Raw genomic sequence first — 24566 nt, forward strand, 5'->3', positions numbered from 1 at the left:
CGGCCGATAATTTCGGTGGCCGAAATTTCGGTGCATCCCTAGTTAGGACGTTGAAAGACATCAGCTGTTCAGGATGAGGAAATTAACGTCCTTACCTCTGCAGCCGACACCCTATAGTAATTGGTGAATTTTCTAAACCAGGTGGAAATGGTATCTCCTCTCTGTGACAACATCCACAGATTTACCTGACTTCCTGTCACAATATATATATATATATATATATATATATATATATATATATATATATATATATATACACACACTCATACACCAGTATATATATATATATATATATATATATATATACTGTATTGTGTGTGTGTGTGTATATATATATATATATATATATATATATATATATATATATACACAAACTATAGATAGATAGATAGATAGATAGATAGATAGATAGATAGATAGATAGATAGACATACACCCACAAACACACATACATACAATATATACATTCATTTTGAACCCACTGGTGCTGATATATCGGAAGAAAGAAGTCTTCTTCCTCTGATCACACAGCTTCTCCCCCTGATTCTCCACCTCTGAGCTGGAGAAGCAGGAAGAGGAGATCTTCAAAGAGAAGCACAGTGATAAGGTGACATCATGTGTTACTAAACTGGCCGTTTCTATTGCAGTGAATGCAAGCCGTTTGTGTATTGAGATGAGAAGACTATGTTCTCCACTACTCTTCTCAGTAATTTAAACCGGTGTAACGTGAGAATAACCTACCCTTGTCACTTCCTGTGAGGAACAGCTGAGCAGCACAGCAGTGCGCATGCTCACAGCCCCGGATAAGTAATGGAACAGCTGAGGAGCTGACTAGTGCGCATGCGCACTAGTGTGAAAATATCACGGTGTACCGTGAAAAAAACCTACCCACGCGGCGGTTACATAAAACAGCTGTGCTGCAATATGAGTCATCTCCGCTCCTGTCCCTGTCACTGCCCTGATCTCGGCTAGTAAATATAAAAGCGGCTCTCGGCTCCGTGATTTATGTTCTCATACACCCGCCGCCGCTTTTATATTTACTATCCGAGATCAGGGCAGTGACAGGGACAGGAGCGGAGATGACTCGTATTGCAGCACAGCTGTTTTAATGTAACCGCTGCATTACATACAGTGCCGTGCACCGGAAGTGACGAGGGGTAGGTTTTTCTCACGGGTAGGTAATTCTCACGGAACACCGGCAATGCTCTGAGACAAGCCGTGATCATCCAGATCTCGGCTTATCTCAGTTTACTAAACGTACACCCTAGAGCGCACATAGTTGGGGCTATACAAAGAAAAAAAAAGTGGTGTATACATGGGCAGGGCAAATGGGGTGGAGTCAGGGGCGGAGCCACAAAATGAAGATTGCAGCAGTCCTGTCTGCAGGATTCATCCACTGATCACTGTTGCAATACTCCGCATGCTCCAATGCAAAAGATAATTGCACGTATGTAAAAGTATTATACTGTATATATATTCTATTTATTTTTATTTTTTTTGTAGAAGGTGGACTATGGCCTCCAGCCTCGGGTCACATGTTATGATTTGGGAAGTGGGGAGAAGATCGGTGCTCAGATCTCTCTATAGATCCACCCAGAGATCAGATCCCAGCCCCGGCCTCCCCTCCCCATCATACCTCTGCCACACAGCCGGCTCCCAGGAGCCCGACACCCGCTCATCGTGCACAGGCTTGTTCTGCAGAGCTCTATCGTGATAGATCCGACTCATCGTGACAGCTACTAGAAACACGCAGCCCGGGGAGATCCAACTAGTAGGGGGGGAGTCTGAGATGGGACTCTGAGTGGGCTGACAGATCTCAGATAATGAGAAGGATTCTCATCTCTAATACTATTTCCTGCTAAGTGGGAGATGGTATGGTCCGGGAATACATTACGATCATATAGTTTGCAGAAATGTCTCCCCCAAGGTAATAAGTGGAGTATGGTATAGTCTGCAGAGCGCTCTCACCCTAGGACTAGAGGAAGATGGTATAGTCCACATGACTTTCTCCCCCCCGGGACTAGGAGAATATGGTATAGCCTGCAGAGCTCTCTCTCCCTGCGATTAAATGGAAAGTGGTATAGTCTTCTGCGTTCGCTCTCCCCCGGGACTAGGATGAATATGGTATAGTCTGCAGAGCTCCCATCCCCCACGATTAGGTGGAAGGTGGTATAGTCTTCAGCGTTCTCTTCCCCTGGGACTACAGGAAAATGATAAAGTAAAACTGATAAAGTCTCCCCCGAATAGTGAAAGATGGTATAGTCCGCAAAACTCTCTTTCCCCCCCACAGAAGGAATATGGTATATTCTGCAGGACCGCTCTCCCTCCCGCGATTAATAAGAAGATGGTATAGTCTGCAGAGCGCCCCCCCCCGGGAACGTTGAAAGATGGTATAGTCCGCACAACTCTCCCCCCCAGGACTAGGAGGGATATGGTATAGTCTGCAGAGCGCTCTCCCCCGCAACTAGGAGGAAATGGTATAGTCTGCAGCATTCTCTCCCCTGGGAAAAGAGGAAGATGGTATAGTCCGCAAAGCTGTCTCCTCTCTCCTGTGTAAGGGGAGGTTTCCATGAAGATCAGTCAGTCAGTGTCAGTAAGAAGTCAGTTTGAGTAGGGTGTCAGTAAGGTGTCAGCAGGGTGTCAGTAAGGTGTCAGTAAGATGTAAGTGTCAGTATGGTGTAAGTGTCAGTAAGGTGTCAGTGTCAGTAGGGTGTCAGTGTCAGTAAGATGTAAGTGTCAGTAAGGTGTCAGTATGGTGTCAGTGTCAGTAAGATGTAAGTGTCAGTAAGGTGTCAGTATGGTGTAAGTGTCAGTAAGGTGTCAGTGTCAGTAAGATGTAAGTGTCAGTAAGGTGTCAGTGTCAGTAGGGTGTCAGTGTCAGTAAGATGTAAGTGTCAGTAAGGTGTCAGTATGGTGTAAGTGTCAGTAAGGTGTCAGTGTCAGTAGGGTTTCAGTGTCAGTAAGATGTCAGTGTCAGTAGGGTGACAGTAAGGTGTCAGTGTCAATAGGGTGTCAGTGTCAGTAAGATGTCCCCCTGGTGTCAGTAAGGTGTCAGTAAGATGTCAGTTTTAGTAAGGTGTCGGTAAGATGTCAGTGTCAGTAAGGTGTCATTGTTAGTAGGGTGTCTGTGTCAGTAAAGTGTAAGTGTCAGTAAGATGTCAGTAGGGTGTCAGTTTTAGTAAGGTGTCATTGTCAGTAGGGTGTCAATGTCAGTAGGGTGTCAGTGTCAGTGGGGTGTCAGTATGATGTCAGTGTCCGTAGGGTGTCAGTAAAGTGTCAGTAGGGTGTCAGTGTCAGTAGGGTGTCAGTAAGATGTCAGTAGGGTGTCAGTGTCAGTAGGGTGTCAGTAAAGTGTCAGTAAGATGTCCGTAGGGTGTCAGTAGGGTGTCAGTAAGATGTCAGTAGGGTGTCAGTAAGATGTCAGTAGGGTGTCAGTGTCAGTAGGGTGTCAGTAAGATGTCAGTAGGGTGTCAGTGTCAGTAAGGTGTCAGTAAGATGTCAGTAGGGTGTCAGTAAAGTAAGGGGATATCTCTGACATAGGATGAGAAGTATAGAAGGAGCGGAGTGATATGTATTTCCCTCCTCCTTCCCAGCCTATTCTGACACTTCTCTCCTACATGTAAAAATCTACTTTTTTTTGTTAGAAAATTACTTAGAACCCCCAAACATTATATATATATATATATTTAGCAGAGACCCTGGAGAATAAAATGGTGATAGTCGCCATATTTTATGTCACACGGTATTTGTGCAGCGGTTTTACAAATACACTTTTTTGGGGAAAAAAAACACTTTCATAAATTAAAAACTAAACAGTAAAGTTGGCCCAATATTTTTGTATAATGTGAAAGAAGATGTTACACCGAGTAAATAGATACCTAACATGTCACGCTTTAAAATTGCGTCTGGCCGTGGAATGGCGGCAAACTACGGAGCTTAAAATTCTCCACAGGCGACACTTTAAACGCCTTCACAGATTACCAGTTTAGAGGCACAGGAGGTCTGGTGGTAGAATTATTGCTCTTGCTCTGACATTTGCAACAATACCTCACATGCGTGGTGCGATCAGCATTTACATATATGTGCGGGAGTCACGTATGCGTTCACATTTGCACATAAGCACAGTGGGACGGGGGCGCTTTCATTTTTGTTATTTATTTTATACAATTTTTTTTTTTTTTTTTTTTTACAGTTTCTTTTTGTGCTAACTTTATTGCTATCGCAAGGGATGAACAGCATCCTATGTGACAGCATGGGCTGTGACAGGTCCTCTTTATGGGTAGATCTGAGGTCTGTTAGACCCCAAATTCTCCTCTGCAGCTGATCAGACCGAGATCAGTCATTGCTGCTACTTCTCTGGCCGCTGGTGGCCAGGTAAACAAAGAGGCGGAACCAGAAGTGACGAATACTCTTCGCTCCCGGTTTCCAGAGTTACATAGAGAGGGGAACGACTTCAGAAGTACAGGGCAGCCATCACCGCCAGCCGCATCACTCCTGGGCAATGCGATGGGACAGGAGAGCCCTGGAGAGGCAGGGGCGGGAGGGGGGTTGGACCCCCTTCTGCCACCCTCAGAAGTGATCGAATCATTTCTGCATTAAAGAGAATGGCTGGCTAAAAAGAATGGTACCAGGATGTGATGCCTGTAGGTGCAGGCATGATCCCAGTATAACCTCTGAAAGCCAAGGACGTACAGGAACATCCTTGAGATGGAAGTGGTTAATAGGTGTAACGGGTGATGTTTGTCCTCCTCGGTGGATCTACCAGTACCTGTCTGTCTCCTCTCAGACACTCCGCCTCTCACTGGGATCCTGACAGACAGATGGAGGCTCCCCGCACTTACTGACTTTTGTTTGTAAATCTCAGCTTGAGCTACTGAGCTCTGTCAGCCAGTAGAAGGTTAAGAAGTGGAGAACTGCCATGTCAGTGTGTGTGATGGGTTGTCCAATCCATGAATCCAGAGCCATCCCATTATCAACCAATCGCTGCATAGCACTCTACTTAAAGCAGCAGATATACATGTAAGACAATGGCACAATATGCATCACATACTAGAACGTTACATCTTCCTCCGGGCTTTCTTTCGGGTTTGTGCACTCCGGCTGTGTGATTGGCCAGAGCCGCGATGATGAAACTCCTGCGCATGCGCATGGGAGCCCTTGGTTCTGACACAAAGCTCCGAAGTTCTGGCATGGTATGCTGGACGCTGGTGGTGTCACTGGCTGCACCCAGTGTGAATATCTCCTGACTGGTGCATGTTTAGGAGATATACATTTTACCTCCCTGTACAGGTAAGACTTCTTACAGGTGCACCTGTAGGTAAAAATCACAAAGCGGACTTTACTACCGCTTTTCTGAGTCAGTTCACCTTTACTACCGCTTTACTGGGTCAGTTCACCTTTACTACCGCTTTTCTGGGTCAGTTCACCTTTACTACCGCTTTACTGGGTCAGTTCACCTTTACTACCGCTTTTCTGGGTCAGTTCACCTTTACTACCGCTTTACTGGGTCAGTTCACCTTTACTACCGCTTTACTGGGTCAGTTCACCTTTACTACCGCTTTACTGGGTCAGTTCACCTTTACTACCGCTTTACTTGGTCAGTTCACCTTTACCCACCTGCCGCCCGCGCTATAGCCGATAGACGGCTACAGCGCGGACTTGAATTTCCGGGAGGCCGTCTTTAAACGGCCTCCCAGAGACAGGCTCCCTGCGCGCTCCCGCGAGTCACAGCGGCCATTTACCACGTGATCAGACCGTGCAATGAGAGATGATCTCATATGTAAACATGAGATCATCTCTCATCGCCAGCGCTCCTTCCTCACACAGAGACTGCAGTGTGAGGAAGAGGAGAGCCGTCAGCGGTAAGGGGAACACAGAGGAATGTAATCAGGGCACTGATCACCAGTGCCCTGATTACACAAGAGAAAAAAAAATGCCATTACTGCCCACAGTGCCCGCCATCAGTGCCCACCATCAGTGCCCATAGTGCTGCCAGTCAGTGCTCATCAGTGCCTGCTCATCTAGGCACTGATGGGCACTGACTAGTAGCACTATGGGCACTGAGTGTGGGCACTGATGGTGCTGCCCATCAGTGCTCATCAGTGCCACCCGTCAGTATCCATCAGTGCCACCCATCAGTGCCACCCATCAGTATCCATCAGTGCCGCCTCTCAGTGCCCATCAGTGTCGCCCGTCAGTGCCACCTCTCAGTGCCCAGCAGTGCCACCTCTCAGTGCCCAGCAGTGCCACCTATCAGTGCTCATCAGTGCCGCCTATCAGTGCTCATCAGTGCGGCATATTAGTACCTCCTCATCAGTGCCACCTCATCAGTGCCCATATGTGCCACCTCATCAGTGCCCATCAGTGCAGCCTATCAGTGCCGGCTCATCAGTGCACATCAGTGAAGGAGAAAAATGTATTTATTTTCAAAATTTACTCACAGAAAATAAGAAAAACTTTTTTTTTTCCAAATTTTCTGTCTTTTTTCTTTTTTTTAGTAAGAAATAAAAAACCCAGAGGTGATTACATACCACCAAAAGAAAGCTCTATTTGTGTGAAAAAAATGATAAAAATTTCATATGGGTACAGTGTAGCATGACCGCGCAATTGTCATTCAAAGCGTGACAGCGCTGAAAGCTGAAAATTGGCCTGGGCAGGAAGGGGGTATAAGTGCCCAGTAGGCAAGTGGTTACTATCGCTTTACTGGGTCAGTTCGCCTATGCAAAAAAAAACTGTCTATGCAGATAAGGGACTTCTGTAATTAAAAACAAACTGTGCAGCTCTGACTAAATTTGAATAATGCCCTTCCTATAACCATTTCTGGACCGGAAGATTTGCCCCCTTAATGACCAGGCCATTTTTTGCGATTCGGGACTGTGTTATTTTAACTGACAATTGCGCGGTTGTGCGACACTGTAACCAAATAAAATTGATGTCCTTTTTTTCCCACAAATAGAGCTTTCTTTTGGTGGTATTTGATCACCTGTGCCATTTTTATTTTTTGCACTATAAACAAAAATAGAGCAACAATTCTGAAAAAAAAACCAATATTTTTCACTTTCTGCTATATAACATTCCCAATAAAAATAAAAATAAAATTTTTCATCATTTTAGGCCAATTTGTATTCTGCTACATATTTTTGGTAAAAAAAAAAAAAAAATCTCAATGAGCGCATTTTGATTGGTTTGCGCAAAAATTATCGCATCTATAAACTAGGGGAAAGATTTATGTCCTTTTTTTTTTTTTATACTAGTAATGTCGGCGATCAGCAATTTTTAGCGGGACTGCGACATTGCGGCGGACAGATCGGACCCATAACTGACATTTTTGACACTTTTGGGGGGACCAGTGACATTACTGCAGTAATCAGTGCTAAAAAATATGCATTGTTACTGTAATAATGAAACTGGCAGGGAAGGGGTTAACACAGGGGCGATCAAAGGGTTAAATGTATGCCTAGGGGAGTGTTTTCTAACTGTGGGGGGGGAATCAACACAGAGACCTGTGATCCTAAATAGGAGGAACACAGGAGCCGTGTGATGATTACTGAGAGAACAACGGTCTGCTGTGTTTACAACAGCAGACCGCTGTTCTCTCCCCATGAGTGATCGCGGCCGCCGGCCCCGCGCCTCAGCTTCCCCACTGGCGAATGGGCACGCGCGCCCCCAGGGTCGCTCCCACGAACTGCCGTACAGGTACAGCAATTTGCAGGAACCGCCATATATAGGCGGCGGCTGTTCAGGAAGTGTTTAAGTGTAGGCCATTTAGGTATCTCCCGAAGCCTGACTGGAAAACTCCTGGGATGTTGCTAAGGACAATGTCAAGACACACCCAGCTTTTACTGCTCACCCCCACCATCACAGAAGCGTACTCTTTTGCTGATTCAAACCCCCTCACATACTCTCTCCCCCCCCCCCCCCCCAATGCAGTAGCTCTGAACTCAGCCTCTCAGAGATCACTCCTGTGATGGTGGAGGGGAGCAGTAACAGCTAGGCCTCTCTTAGCAACACCCTGGGAGTATTCCAGTCAGGCTTCAATAGGTACCTAAATAGCCCTCACCCAGATAGCAAGAATAAGTGCCATAAATTTGTGTAAGTCTTGTTAACGACTTGACGACCGCCCCACCAGATATACTGCCGCAGGTCGGCCCTCCTGCGCAAAATCACGTACATGTATGTTATTTCATGCACAGGGCCTGCGGCGCGCGCCGCGCTACCCCTGTGAATGGACACAAATTGAGCCAATCAGCGGGTCGGTTGATCATTCACAGGAGAGTCAGATCGCCATTCTGTCAGAGGGGAAGATGGAGATCTTGTGTGTCTGCTAAGCAGGAACGCCGATCTCGGTCTTCCTTCCGTTAGGCCACCCCCCCCCCCAACAGGTAGAAAGCACTCCCTAGGAGCACACTTAACCCTTTGATCGCCCCCTGATGTTAACCCCCCCATGCCAGTGTCATTAGTACAGTGATAGTGCATTTTTTTTAGCACTGATCACTGTATTAGTGTCCCTGGTCCCCAAAAAGTGTCAGTTAGGTGTCCGATTTGTCTGCCGCAATGTCGCTGTCCCGCTAAAAATTGATGATTGCCGCCATTACTAATAAAAACAACCAAACAACCAAAACAGTCCAAAGATCTATCCCATGGTTTATAAATGTTATAACTTTTGCGCAAACCAATCAATATACACCTATTGGGATTTTTTTTTTTTTACCAAAAACATATAGCAGAATACATATTGGTATAAATTGATGAAGAAATTAGATTTTTTACATATTTTTATTGGGTATGTTTTATAGCAGAAAGTAAAACATATTTTTTTTTTTTTTTTTTCAAAATTGGCGCTTTTATTTATTTTTTTTTATAGTGCAAAAAATAAAAACCTGCAGAGGTGATCAAATACCACCAAAATAAAGCTCTATTTGTGGGGGGAAAAATAATCTATTTTATTTGGGTACAGTGTCGCACGACTGCACAATTTTCAGTTAAATTAACACAGTGCCATATCGCTGGTCTTGAAGAGGGGTAAATCTTCTGGAGTTTGGGTGGCTAATCTGCTGCGCATTTTCATCGGCAAGTTGTACACTTGCAGAGCACTTGAAGTTCTAGTTGACACTTTTTCAAATTCAGCCACAGTGACCCCCTGTGGTGGGATGACTATTGCACAACATAACTGAACCAGAACTTGCAGCAGACTTGCAGAATGTTTGCCAAGAACGTTAATCCTGGAGTCATACAATGCGGACTTGCTGCAATTGTGCAACAAACTTGTGAAGCCTGGCAGGTCTAGCAATAGCTTAGCAAGTCATTTTCAAACTTGCAGCTCAATTTCTTGCTATCTGGGCACCTATAGCAAGAGCAATATTTAACTTTAGTCAAAGTTTGTTTTTATCTACAGACACCGATTATTGGTAGAAGTGAACCAACTCTTTAACCTCAAAAAAGGTGAGTTTTATCACTCACTGCGCTCTCCCAGCACAGTGGCTGAGCTGTCACAGACAGCTCCAGATCTCTAGTAATGATTAGGTGCTGTGATCATGTGACCACTGTGACAGCCAATCACATTGGTCCAATTATCAGGCAGTCCTTTCCTCCTCCAGGGTGTAAAGACCCAGTAAATGGGACAGCAGGGCTGAGAGTAAAGCAGGTAAAGTCAAACTCAAGGAAAACAGTACAAGTATGGATAGTGCACACACAGCACTCTGCCTCCAGCACTGCAGCTGAGGGCCTCGGCCTGTAGGATATATACAGTACAGTAATCCCCCGCTCCATCGCGGTTCAGTTTTTGCGGTCCCGGTATATTGCGTTTTTTTTGTAATGTTATTTTACTATATAAATCATTAAAATGAAATATTTTTGTGTTTTCCATAGCTCTTGCTATGTCTCTCAGTATCTTTTATGTGTTTAAATGAGTTTCTATTGTTTTAAAAGTGTGTTAAAGACCTTAAAATGCTTTTACACGTACAGTGACAGTAAAACATGCCTACAATGCATTTTAATAGGGTTTTTCTATTTCGCAGATTTTCACTTTTCGCGGCTGGGTCCGGAACGTAACCCCTGCAATGGAAGGGGGTTTACTGTATATACACTATATTGCCAAAAGTATTGGGACACCTGCCTTTACACACACATGAACTTTTTCATCATTTTAGGCCAATTTGTATTCTGCTACATATTTGTGGTAGAAAAAATCCCAATAAGAGTATTTTGATTGGTCTGCACAAAAGTTATTGCGTTATTTATTTATTTATTTTTTTACTAGTAATGGCGGCAATTAGCAATTTTTAGCAGGACTGCGACATTGCGGCGGACAGATCGAACACCTAACTGACATTTTTGACACTTTTAGGGGGGACCAGTGACATTACTACAGTAATTAGTGCTAAAAATGTGCACTGTTACTGTAATAATGACACTGGCAGGGAAGGGGTTAACACCAGGGGTGATCAAGGGTTAAATGTGTCCCTAGGGGGTGCTTTATAACAGTGTGGGGGATGGGCTTATGGAATGAACACAGGGACTTGTGTTTCTAAATAGGAGGAAGACAGGAGCTGGCAAGTGGTTTAGCAAAGTCTGCTAATAATTGCCATAAAATTCCCATGTCAAAAATCCTCTAGCAGAGATTAATTTCTATGAAAACAATGCCGGTTGCTAAGGGACATTCCTAAGATCTGATGACATTAAAGAGGACCTTTAGGAAAAAAATCAGCAGCTAAAATACTGTGGCTGCTGACTTTTAATTAAAAAAAGAACACTTACCTGTCCAGCTGATCCAGTGCTGTGTCCTTACCCGGGCCAAATCGCAACGCGTGACGCTGTCCCCCAAAGAAGCTCATGCTTTTTTAAGTGTCGCACGCTGCAATTTGCCATGTTTGAGGCACTATTTATTACACAATGGCGGCAAAATAGCGGAGCGATTGGGGTGCCATTAAGAAGTAATGACATTTCGACAGTCTCCCCTCCTAAAGGGCATTACTATGGGGGATAGAACTGATGTAATTGGTCTGTACGCAGATGACCTTATTCTGTTTTTGTGGGATACCTCCACTTCACTGCATGCAGCCATGCAAATTATTGATGGTTTTGGCACCTACTCTGGCCTGAAAATCCATTGGCAGAAGTCAGTGCTGATGCCTTTTGACTCTCAGTCTATGGTGGTGGGAGAACCCCTTAGTCTTCTCCGGGTGGTGTCCTCATTTAAATACCTTTTTATATGGGCCAGCACTAGACGTAAGCTTAAGCTCTCTACTCTGCAACGCCCTAAAATGGAGGCTGGTATGGCACTGCCCAATTTGCACTACCATTATTTAGCAGGTCATTTGTCGGACTGGCTGCCCCCGATTACTCCGGCTGTGGTTGAATCTTATCTTACACAAGTGCTCGGCCTGGAGAACTTGCTGGTGGCTTTGGAGGCTCCTGCCAGGAGTCTGGGGGAACACCTCGTCCCGATGCTTACAATGGCTAGGGCAGTGTGGCGGGAGGCTAAGAAAATTGCAGACTTTGGTGACATTGAAGCTGCTTTGCCTCTCTGGCATAGCCCAATGTTCCCCGGTCTCCAATCGTTCCTGGACTTTTGGTTTTGGGAGTGTAGGGGAATTGCTACCCTAGGGGATGTATATGAAAGGAATGTTATTGTCCCTTTTCAGTCACTTCGGGATAAGTGTGATCTCCCCCATAATGCCTTTTATAGATATCTCCAGCTCCGCCATGCACTCAACTCCTAGTTTGGATCTAATGAGGTTGTCCTCTCTGATTACCGTTGATTGGAATCCTCGATCCCAGGGACCCAGGGGGCTTATCTCCACAATCTATCTACACCTGATATCGGCCACGATTAATAAAAACCCACTTGCAGTACGCACCAGGTGGCAACAACTTAACCCTGATTTGGCAGAAGAGGACTGGGAGGAGGCGTGTTCTTCGCATCTCTCGGTCTCTCCGGCAGTTAACAACAAACTGATCCATCTCTACATGTTACATCAATCCTATTTGACCCGAATAGGTTGCAGCCAGACAGACAGACTGCCAGCCCCTACATGCACTAAATGTATCTGCCCGCGAGCGGACTTTGCCCACGTCATGTGGCAGTGTCCGGTTATAGCTCGGTACTGGAGGAGGGTGACTGAAGTCTTATCTGCGGTCCTGTCCGATACTGTGCCGTGCACCCCCCTGGTGTGTTTACTGGGAGTGTTGGACGAGGAAAGGTGTCCAAGGCATACTAGAACTATGTTACTGGAGTCATTGTTTATGACCCGCAAGGCCGCTGCTCTTAAGTGGATTCAATCCACTCCTCCCTCGATCCGTATGTGGTTGCAGCTGGTCAATCAGGTGTTGTTGCCATATGAAAAGCTTGTATTTGAACATAGAGGTTGCCCAGCTAAATTTGATAAGGTGTGGGGGGCTTGGTGTTCCTCTGACGTACCATCTTCTCTGCCTAGGGGCTTCTGTACAGGTATTGATTTTCTGCATGTCTCTCTCCCTGTATGATATTTTGTAATTTGACAGGCTTTTTGATCCTATGTTGTGATGTAATGCTGCATACTGCTTGATTTTGCTCAATCCATTGTAATGTGGTGTACCGATTAATTCTGTTCTTTATTTTCTTTGTTTGGCAATCCTGTTGAGTGCCCTGTTTGATTGTATCATAAGCTTTAACTCCTTCAATAAAAAGAGTTTAAAAAAAGGAAGTAATGGCATCGCAAACGCATCCCGTGTTTTATCACGATTTGGAATCGCAGGCACAATTGTGGCGATTCCGTTTGTGATTCAAATTGCCTAGGTGTTAATGGAGCCTTGAAATGGTTATAAAGGGTATTTTTTTTTTTAATTAAATAATAAACAGGTGTATAATTACCTGCTCTGTGCAATGATATTGCACAGAGCGGCCCCTTACCCTCTCTTCTAGGGTCCCCCGGTCTCCGCTACCACTCTTCTGCGTGTGCCCCCATAGCTAGATGTGTTCTATGGGGGGACACGTGCAAGTGTGCTTCCAAGCCAGGTTGTGTGCATCCATAGGTCCACACAGTGCGGCTCAGACCTGACCCCTCCTCAAAGGATTTGAGTGACAGCAGCGAGAGCCAATGGCTTCTGCTTCTCTCAGTGATGCCTGTGAATGCATAAAGAAGGGATAGAAGACCTGCAGCTTGGCACAGCGCTGGATTGATAGTGGATTCAGGTAAGTGTTTACAGAGGGGTGAGCAGGGGGATTAGTTAGTGGGGTGTTTTTTGACTTAAGGCAAAGAATGCATTAAAGTATAACTAAAGGTAAAACTTTTTTTTTTCATTTTTGGATAGAGTGGAGAGGGATTAGCACCCTTGTCAGTTTGTATTGCTGTCTGTGCCCCTGTTAGGGAGATTCAACCTCTCTATTTGTCTTGTTTACTATAATTGTTGTTAACATTTTCGGTTGTCCCCAGAAAAGTAATAGAAATTAAATCTTCCAATGGGGACACTAGCTCTGGTGAGCTGGGGGTCCCCAAGGAATTCCTTTAATTTGCAGGGATTTCCTCTCACTTCCTGTTTGACAATGGGACAGGAAGTGAAGGGAACAGGAAGTGAAGGGAAATCTCCCCAATGGGACATAAATGGCATAAAAAAAAATAGCAAAAATATTTTAAACTCTATCACTTTCCTGTCTGTGTGGCAGCGAGTGTCAGACATTTCCTAAAGATCAGAATTGTTACAGCAGATATAGTGAATGGTACGTGTTTCTGTTAAAACACATGGTGGCAGCTAACAGTAAGCAGGTTTTTCCAGCTGTGGTGGCCTAGATATCTCACAGTCCAGTACTCCTAGAAGTGCAGATAAAAGGTTACTAGATTTTAGAATTAAATCCTGAGACACCCCACTGGCCTCACCCACTTTTAACCATGTCCAGACAGTGTCATCTTAAGAGCATTAAAGGGCCCCGGGCAATGCAGTGCACTGGAGCCCTGCCTACACAATCACCCACGAGAATAAATATGCAAATTATCGATAAGGTGATATTTATTGGTACAGCAGTGCCGGGCTAATGACAGCTTCCAAGTTCGGTGGCTGGGTCTGGGGAACACACACACAGATGGGAGTCAGACCCGACTGTCCTTTGTGTGCCTGTTTCCATGGAGGCGGACAGGCATTCCTGCAGTTGTGGGCTCCCCCTCCACGGCAAAAGTGGCCTGACAGCAGCACAGGGCCGACAGGCGCTTGTCACCTGCTAAGTTCGGTGGTGGGATGCACATGGGAATTGGGACTATGGCTTGGCTGGGGCTAGGTCGTTGGGCAGGTGGGTCCCCCCCCGGGTAAATGCCCTGCGTGCCCATTCGGTAAGATGGCCCTGTGTCCAGAATACCACGCCCTGATTTATAGCTACACCCATAAATGTAGCGAATCGCAAAAAATGGCCTGGTCGTTAAATCGGTTGTATCCCCCCCAAAAAAACAAACCCTTCAGGACAATGGCATAATGTGCTAGTATGCATTGCATACTAGCACATTATGAAATCCTTACCTTAGAACGAAGCCCCAATGCGGTCGACCTGACACCGCGGAGGCAGCTGACCTGTTCCCTCGGCATCTCTTCTGGGTGCGGCGGCCCCGGCGCTGTGAGTGGCCGGAGCCGCGATGATGTCAATCCCGCGCATGTGCGCCAAAGTTCACTTTCCGGCAAGGAGCTTTGAAGGTCCGGCAAGATACGCCGGACCTTTAGAGCACATTTCCCGCTGGTGTCAGCGGCTGCATACAGGGCAAATATCTCCTAAACCGTGCAGGTTTAGGAGATCTTTATTTTACCTACAGGTAAGCCTTATTATAGGCTTACCTGTTGGTAAAAGCTAAAAAGTGGAGTATACTACCGCTTTAAGGGGGTAAAACCTTCCGGGGCTGAAGTGGTTAAGCTTCCAAGAGATCTGCTGCGCCTTCCAGCAGCCTACTTTTACTAACTCTTAATTTGTTCTGCAGGATTTTCCCACATGCGTCCAGAAGTGGTTTGACAAAGCAGAAATAAAAGAAAAAGGTAAACATAAGTTGTTATATTGAGGCCTATTCACAAAGCTCAGTGGAAAGAAAGCTAAAGCAAATTTGGGACAAACAATCACATTTGATGCTTCATAAGAAGGTGATTGGTTGCATAGGGAAACTTGTTCAGTTTTGCTTGATTCTTTTTTTTTTTTGTCTTATCTCTTTGCAAAATGTTCTGGCTGGCAAGTACTGTATAATAAATACGGTTTTAATTACCTTGAGAAATCAGTCAAACTTGTAATACCGCTTACCTGATCTCTCAGACTGTTTTCATATTTATATATTTAGAAAATCCAAGGATCTGGCCCCTTTGGGGTCATTTTTGAACACAGCGGTATTGTTTTCAGGTTGAGTGTAGTCATGGCAACGACGATTTGGCTCTCCCTGTCTTCATTGTATTTTTAATCATACTAATGTTAACTATATCCTCTAGGGTTCTTCAATGGCTGTAAAATAGCAATTTCCTTATTATTGCCCTGGTGTAAACTCTCAAACCAGATAGCCCAACCATAATAATCTTGCCCCAACATTCACTGTAAGATCTCATTTGTCCCTCGACAAAAACAATGAGTCGGTGGTCTAAATCGTTTTCCCAGAATTCAGATCATTATTGTAACAAACCTTTTCCATAAACAATTAAAAGGAACCTGTTACCAACAGAAGTACATATGCAGTTCACTGAAAGCATAGTCATGCAAAGTCTGTTAGTGTCGCCCTCATTCCGACACCTTCTAAAGCACTAGATTAAAGTGGTTGTGAATGGCATGACCTTTATTCATGTCATTGGCTCCCACTGCTGTCAATCACAGCCAGTGAGGAGGGCGCGGGGCTTGGGGCTGAGCCTTGCTTTGTGTGTCAAAGGATTTTAAAAGGACACACAGGCCGCTTGCTATGGGGACACTCAGGAGGGGAAAGGGGGGGGGGGCCAAAAGAGGACGATTGGGGCTACTCTGTAAAAAAAACATTACACAGAGCAGGTAAGTATAACATGTTTGCAGTGGCGGCTGGTCCATTGGGGGTGCAGGGGCGCCACCCCCCCCCCCCTATCCATGCATCCTGCCCCCTAATCTACATGCAGGGCGCCGGACACATGGAGTTCAATGGGGCTTTTTTTTTTTTTTTTAGCGTGTGATTAGAGCCAGAGGCTCTAATAGGCTAAAGAAAAGGGTGGGCTCGGGGCGCAGAGCACTGCGCCCGAGCCCACCCAGTTGTGTGACAATAGCAAATGAAAATTCGCTATTGTCACATGGATCCTCCTCCTGGCCAATCAGGAAAGGGTCCTGAGACCCATTTCCCGATTGGCCGAAAGGAGAAGCCATGGCATTGGGCATGGAGGAGGAGGGAGGAGACGCAGCCGCTTGCTGTTGCACATGTCCAGATGTCCAGGCATCCAGGAAGGGTGAGTGAGCCCGGGGGGGGGGGGGGGGGTCCTGCTGGGGTCCTGCTGTGGTCCAGGGGGGGGTGTATGGTGCAGTCCGTCTGACGCCCCCCCCCCCCGACCCATGGAGCACCAGCCGCCACTGCATGTTTGTTTTTTCGTTTTTTATTTTTCGTTTTTTTCTTTCGTTTCCCTTTAATATTGATATATGCGTTTTCATCTGTCATCAGGCATGGCTGAAGAGGAACCCTATTAAAATCTATGGGGCCTATTTACAGCTATGTAAGAAATGCTTCTGTGTGTGGTGCAGGTCACTACTTTTGATGCAACATAGTGCATTTTTGGCAGCATAGACTTCCATGGGAGCATGTTGAAAATACATGAAAAATGCATCAAAGCATGAATAACACAAGAAATTGCAACCAACCGCACAAGTGTGACTCTAAAGGCTAGTATACACTATAAGAAAATCAGGCGAACATTTTCGTGCAAAGAATTTTCGTACAATTTTTGTATAGTATGTACACAACTTTCTACAGCCGAGTCAGAAGTTTCGTACGAAAATTCTCAAATGGACAAACTCTAAAACATTTATCGTACGGGAAAACACAAACAATTTTTGTTTAATGTGTACCATTTTCATACAATTTTTGTACAAAAAGAATCGGAAAAGAAAAACTGCGCATGATCAGAAACAATAAACAACAAAAAAAAGCCTTTTTTGTATGAGAATTTTCGTACAAACTTTCGTTCATCGGTTCTGATTTGCTGCGAAACAACGAGGAAAATTCGACAATGTTTCTTATAATCTTATAATGTATACCCCACTTTAATCAGTGCCTCTAAGAGGGGAAGTGTTGGCAAGGCAGCAACCAATACAAGTTGGAAGGATCCAACTCTGGGAAATAGGTAAATATTCCCTTGTTACATAGTAGATGATGTTGAATAAAGACAATAGTCCATCCAGTTCAACCTGAGTAGGTGTGTTTGGCTGTAATAATTTCTCATACCCCTGAATGTTTTGATCCTTAAAATGTATGTCCAAGAGTCTTTTAAAGGTAGCCATACTCCCTGCAGTTACTACCATTTGTTGCAGAAAATGTCACAGTCTTGTAGCCCTTACTGTAAAGAGCCCCCTGCGTAGCCTGAGGTTAAAACGCTTCTCCTCTAAACGCATTGTATTGGCACGTGTCCTCATGCATTCCTTGCGACTGAATAGTTTTTTTTTCTTTGCTCAGATCACCGTTGAGGTATTTGTAAATTGCTATCATGTCCTCTCCCAGGCGTCTCTTCTCCAGGGAGAATAAATCAAGCGCTTCTAAACGCTCTTCGTAATTAAGGTCCTCCAATCCCCTAATAATCTCTCCAGCTCCAACACATCCTTTCTGAGGACTGGTGACCAGAACTGGACAGAATACTCCAGATGCGGTCGGATCAGTGTTTTATAAAGTGGTAGGATTATAGTTTTATCTCTGGAATATATCCCCTTCTTTATGCATGCTAATATTCTGCCGGCTTTGACAGCTGCAGCTTTACATTGCATGCTCTTGCTAAGTCTATCTTCTACTAAGGCCCCATGCACACAGGGCGTCAGAAAAAACGAGCTTCAGAGCCACTTCTAACGCCAGTAAAAAGCAGCTGTAAAAACGTGCTTTTAGTAGCTTTTTCCAGTGGCGTTATTGCACGTTTGGCCACGTCACTTTTAGCAGCGTTTTTTCTGCCTCCATTCAAAATCAATGGTTCCCTATGGGAGCCTATTGATTTGAATGGAAGGCGCATCGCAAGTCGGATCAGGATAATCCGACTTGCGGTGCGACTTGCGCTCTGAGAATCTTGAGGGGGAACTCCACGCCAAAATGGGAAAAAAACGGCGTAGGGGTCCCAAAGCACCTTGCTCCCGTGTTGATGAGGACAAGGGCCTCTTCCTGACAACCCTGGCTGGTGGTTGTGGGGGTCTGCGGGCAGGGGGCCTAACGGAATCTGGAAGACGTTTTGAAAAGTTTATTAAAAATCTTCATCCGGTCTTCTCCGCTCTGGTCTTCTCCCCTCCGCTCTTCTGCTCTTTTGCCCTCAGCTTTTCTCCCCTCCGCTATTCTTCTTCTTCTTCCTCTGGTCTTCTTCTTCCTCCAGTCCTCCTCCGACGCTGTCTCTGGGGATTATGCTGGTCTCTGGTCTATGCAGCTTATTATATAGCCATTAGGGGTGTGGACTCCCGGTGACATCATTGGGAGACCCGCCCCCTTATGTCACAGATGACCAGAGCGGAGAAGACCGGATGAAGATTTTTAATAAACTTTTCAAAACGTCTCCTGTCATTATTTACATACACTGCTTTTTATGGGGTGAATGGATAGGGGTACAATGTACCCCATACCCATTCACATAGGGAGGGGGTCCGGGATCTGGGGAGCCCCCTTGTTAAAGGGGGCTTCCAGATTCCGATAAGCCCCCTGCCCGCAGACCCCCACAACCACCGGCCAGGGTTGTCGGGAAGAGGCCCATGTCCTCATCAACATGGGGGCAAGGTGCTTTGGGGTGGGGGGTGCCCCAAAGCACCCAACCCCCCCATGTTGAGGGCGTGTGGCCTGGTATGGTTCGGGGGGGTGGGGCCTCTCACTCGTCCCCTCCCCTTTCCTGGCCTGCAGGGCTGCATGCTCGGATAAGGGTTTGGTATGGATTTTGGGGCCTGGTTTGGAACCTGGGGGGGACCCCCATGCCGATTTTTTCCCATTTTGGCTTGTAGTTCCCCCTCAAGATTCTCAGAGCGCAAGACGCACCACAAGTCGGATCATCCTGATCCGACTTGCGATGCACCTTCCATTCATATCAATAGGCTCCCATAGGGAACCATTGATTTTGAATGGAAAAAAAAAACGTATGACGTGGCTTAACGCTGTTTAAGCAACGTTATTCAGCCTTTAGCAGCGTCAGACGTTTTTACAGCTTGACGCTGCAGCTCCAGAACGCACTGGTCCTGGGGTTTTTTTGCAGCTATTAAACGGCTATGCCACTTGGAGCTCCTAAACGCTCTATGTGTGCATGAGGCCATAGAATAAAATGGATGGGCGTTTTGCAGCTGCAAAAAAAACCTCTGACGCTCCTAACAGCAGCTGAAAAAACGCCCTGTGTGCATGGGGTCTAAGACTCCCAGATCTTTCTCCATTTTTGATTCCCCCAGAGGTTCCCTCCCTAACGTGTATTGTGCTTTTATGCTATTAGTCCCTAAGTGCAATACCTTGCACTTATCCACATTAAACCTCATTTGCCTTGGTTTTTGCAAAATTTATTTTTGAAAGTGGAAGTGGCGGACTTTATGTCTTTTTATTTTTAGCAGAGAGCTACAGTATACTCCACAGTATTAGACCTCTTGCACACGGGAGTAAAAAATGCCACATTTTTTTACTGATCTGAACACTGGTGCATTGTTGTCTATGGAACAATGCACACAGCTGCATAAAGTTCAGTATTACAGCTGAGAGTACTTTGCATGGAACTAAAAGTAGAAAATGTTACATTTGCAGTAATTTACATGCATACTGTACACGTCTATGCGCACATACACATGTATAGTGAATTACTGGCAACTAGAAGAGGATGGAAAAGGAGTTTACACATGTATACGCATACGCACCTTTACGCAAGACTTTTACAGAACATTTAACTCACGATCTTTCTGTCAACAAGATCCTAAGTATAAACAAATGTAAATTATTACATCTGTATGGAAGAGACATTAGAGTCCATTTACGTCATCCGCTGCATTACAGCACAGCGGCTGGTGAGCATTGCATTGCCAGCAGTGCTGATGTGCAAATCCTGGTCCTTTGTGCTGATGCACAAATGTTTTCTTTTTTTATTAAAAACTTTATTGAAATGTCGGCCAGCATGTGGCAACTGAGCTGCGCTAGAAAAAAGTACTGCACATTACCTGCACACAACTCCATCCACACTGGAGACAAAGCTGGTTGCCTTGTCTCGCGGTGGGGGTGCGGTGGAACTGCACTGGAATAGCCACCCAAAGCAGTCCCACCGCAACTGGTGTGAACCTACCTTTGCTCCACATGCCATCCTGCATCTTGCTGCTGATTCATGAAATGTGTAGAACCTGCCATACATCATGGAGTTCAATTTCCTTAACAGAGAGGACTGTGTGTGTTATCCTCTTTAGAATTCCAAAGCAAATGATTTATAGTGATCTGTTCTTTTGAAAAGTCACAGCAACAATAGCCACATGTAAGCGCTGAATGAGCCCAATATGTAATGGGTGATGACGGCAACAGTTATAAATGGTGCTACACAAAGGGTGTTGCACCATTTATGATAACTGTTGCCCTCATCACCCATTACATCAGCCTTTCTCAACCATTTCAACACAGAGGAACCCTTGAAATACATTTATGGTCTCGGGAAACCCCTGCTAAAAATTAAAAATCTACAACTCATGACACATTAGTGTGACAGTCAGTGGGAAGAATGCTCCTTACTCTTGTCGTCATTGGGAAGAATTACCCCCTTACAGATAGCTAAAAGGAACAATGGTGTCATTGGGAACTTATCTGAGAGGCAGAAATTGCCCATTGTTCAAGGAACCCCTAGCAACCTCAGGAGGAACCCTTGGGTTCCACAGAACCCTGGTTGAGAAACCCTGCATTACATATTGGGCTCATTCAGCGCTTACATGTGGCTATTGTTGCTGTGACTTTACTTACTGGGCATACCTTGGCTCGCAATGGTACATCCTCGCTAACAAAGTAATATTAACTAAATTGCACTCAAGGGTGATCAGCAATCAGATATAAGAAGAAGTATATATGTGTTGGAAGGGTACATGTTCTGGAGGAGGTTCTTTTTTGATCAATCACAGCATATTCATAACTGAAAAAGTCTCCAATGGGGCACCAATGAAAAAACAAAATAAAAGCATATTACTGGACATTACTCGCAGAACAGCACAGGGCCATGTTTACCATGTTGTAGCACCCCCTCTTCTTTTAACAACACTCTGTAAACATCTGGGAACTGAGGAGACCAGTTGCTGAAGTATTGGTAGAGGAATGTATTCCCATTCTTGCCTAAACTGCTCAACAGTTCTGGGTTGTCTTTGTCACATTTATAATTTTAAGATGCACCAAATATTTTCATATGATGAAAGGTCTGGACTGCAGGTAGGCCAGTTAAGCACCCAAAGTCTTCTATTATGAAGCCATGCTGTTGTCGTCATAGATGCAGTATGCGGATTAGCATTGTCCTGCCAAAATTCGCAAGGCCTACCCTGAAAAAGAAATTGTCTGAATGGGATCATATGTTGCTCCTAAAACCTGTATATATCTTTCAGCGTTGATGATGCCTTTCCAGATGTGAAAGCTACCAATTCCATATGCATGAATGCATCCCCCTACCATTAGAGATGCAGGCTTTTGAACTGAGCACTTATAACAAGGCGGAAGGTCCCTCTCTTCTTTAGTCTGGAGGATGCGGCGCCCATGGTTGCCAAAAAGAATGTCTAATTTTGATTTGTCTGACCACTGGACAGTTTTCCACTGCGTACCATTTTAAGAAAAAAATTAAAGGTAATTTTAAAATTGATGGCCACAACACGTCTTATGCTTTTATTTTGTTTTGCTTTGGTACCCTATTAGAGATTTTTTCAGTTCTGAATATGCTGTGATTGATCAAAAAAGGACCTCCTCCAGGACATGTACCCTTTCAACACATATATACTTCTTCTGATATCTTATAACTACCATGATTGCTGATCAACCTTGAGTGCGATTTAGTTAGTATTGCTTTGTTAGCGAGGATCTTGAATGCTCGACAGTTATTTTTTGTTTTTGTTTGGTAATTGTACTATTGCGAGCGGGGGAATGCCCAGAGGCTCTGTTTTGTAACTTCTTTTACAGAAACTCAATAAAAAGAATTAAAAAAAAAAACCATGGCCCTGTCCCAACTTTTTTTGAGACATGTTGCTGCCATCAATTTTAAAATTACCTTATTTTTTTCTTAAAATTGTACATTTTTTTCAGTTTAAACATTTGATATGTTTTCTATTTTCTATTGTGAATGAAATAAGGGTTTATAAGATTTGTAAATCATTGCATTATGTTTTTATGTAGATTTTACACAGAAGCCATTATTACCATTGTGTCAGCTGCGTTTTACCAGCCTTTTACAAATTGGAGAACTTATAAAGTAAGTCAGATGAGCTTAAGCATATGAAGGCAGTTGGCTTAATGTGTATGTTTCACGTGACCTTTTTCTTCTGTCAGTCCCCAAAATACTCCCTTTCTCTGTCCTATGTCCTTTTTTAGGTGCCATCGTCCTACTTGTGGGTGCTGTGCTAGCATCTGCTTCTTCTACCTTCAAGTCTCGCAAGATTCATTAACTTCTTGCAAGAACTGCTAACATTATGCTACCATGGAAAAATGTAAGACTTAATTAATGGAGGACTTGATTTTTCATATCGTTTATTGTCCTCTGAGCTTTGTGAAACTTGGACGGAAACCTGGAGAAACGCAACTGTCAAGAAAGTCTTTTCATAATATTATCAGTGTAACTTTTGTTGGGGGGTAAGATAACTTTATTATTATAGGTCCACTTTAATGCATTAAGTGTAATGATAAGCTGCTCGGTCAGTCCACCCAAAAGTGATATTTGGTTATAGACTGAGCTTGCTGGAAAAAGTAATTTCGGTGGTAAGTTTTTATTCTTTGCGGTGATGGGTGTCGATTTTGCACTCTCTATGTTTTAAAATAAGCACAAATCCAGCAGAAATAGCAGAACCCCTAAAGTAGCCGATAGCAGACCCCACAACCTCCTGGAATATCACCATCATATATCCCAGAAGGCTGCAGGAGCATAGACTCACAGCGGCCGGTGGTTAAACCTAGCTGCAGTTTATCAGGAGCCGGCTGTCTTATCTGTGTTCTGCAACCGGCTCCCGACGACTATCAGAAAAATAGATCCCGACGACTATCAGAAAAATAGATAGAGGTGTGGGACTCGAGCTGTAGAAGTGTATCAGCCAATCATGGCAGGACAACGCTCGATTCGATGGCCAGATGAGTATGCTTTCTTGTGAGAGCCCAGCATAAAAGGTAAGAGGGCATCTTTAAATAGGAACAGTGATATGTATTTTTTTAATTTATTTGTAAGGTTGTTATAACTGATGTCATATCGTGATTTGTGGATGAACGAAACTGTAAGTATGTTTAAAAAAGGGGAAGTGCTTGGCGCTGCCAATGGATGTGTGAAATACAATATGTGCGTTTGTATGCAGTGGGAGATCCTATATATAAATACCAAGGAAGTGAAATGCAATAGATAAATATGCAAATAAATTGAATAAGTGGTACAATAAATAAATAAATAACCCTTATGCTATATATGAGGTTTAAGAACAATTGGCATTATAAGACCCTTTCAATCAATAATGACAATAAATATGCATAATGATCTTATATAATAATGTGGATAAAAATGTGAAATAGAATTGGTACAAAATCTAAAAGAGTGATTCAAAATATAAATAGGCCAGTGCCCATGAAGTGAAAATCTCCAAAAACACTAAAGAAAGTGCAACATCTGTGGTGAACGCCACAGAAAGGAAAAAATCCTGTAACAGGATGTGATTTGAATGATAATAGTGCAAATGATGAGCCAAATAATAGACCAAAGTGCAATAAGTGCTATTTAAAGTGCAAAGTGGGATAAGTAAATAGAGTGATGAAAAATGGCTCAGTAGATTGATTAACCGAAGTAAAGTGCCAAGTGCTGATAGTAATAATGCACAATAGTCCAAACCAAATTAAACTCCAAAAAACCTAGTGGAGTGCAAGGGTTAAGAAACTTCTGTGTAATAGAAAGCTTCCAATTGAAAAGTGAAAGTTAAAAGCTCAATAGAGAAATAAACAATATATATATATATATATATATATATATATATATATATATAATATAAACCAGTTCAAAGCAGTGACATGTCACAAAAAAATTGGTAGAAGAAGTGCAAAAAAAGGAAAAGTGGCCAGAACGTGCACCAAAGGTGCAAAAAAAGGGGAGAGAGAGTCTCCAGGGACGTATATAGTTCTGAAAGTCCACAGTTTATAATGGGGTATTGTTATCCGAGGTGCCGTGGGGTGGGTGTTTAAGAAGTGTGGAATCTGGGTGCTCCCCTTTCCTGTGGATCCAGTGCTCCC

General features: G+C 44.2%; 1 protein-coding gene across 1 annotated transcript in view; it reads right to left on the reverse strand.

The window, feature by feature from the left end:
• ARPIN (actin related protein 2/3 complex inhibitor) overlaps window positions 1–1896 on the reverse strand; it is a 51894-nt gene extending 49998 nt beyond the window's left edge. The window contains exon 1 of the mRNA XM_082256347.1: window positions 1637–1896. Coding sequence (XP_082112473.1) covers window positions 1637–1728 — 92 coding nt within the window. The 5' untranslated portion in view covers window positions 1729–1896. The remainder of the gene's footprint in view (window positions 1–1636) is intronic.
• Window positions 1897–24566: the final 22670 nt, after the last annotated feature.

The sequence above is a fragment of the Pelophylax lessonae genome (assembly GCF_965119305.1).
Source record: "Pelophylax lessonae genome assembly, chromosome: 4".
Classification (NCBI taxonomy): domain Eukaryota; kingdom Metazoa; phylum Chordata; class Amphibia; order Anura; family Ranidae; genus Pelophylax; species Pelophylax lessonae.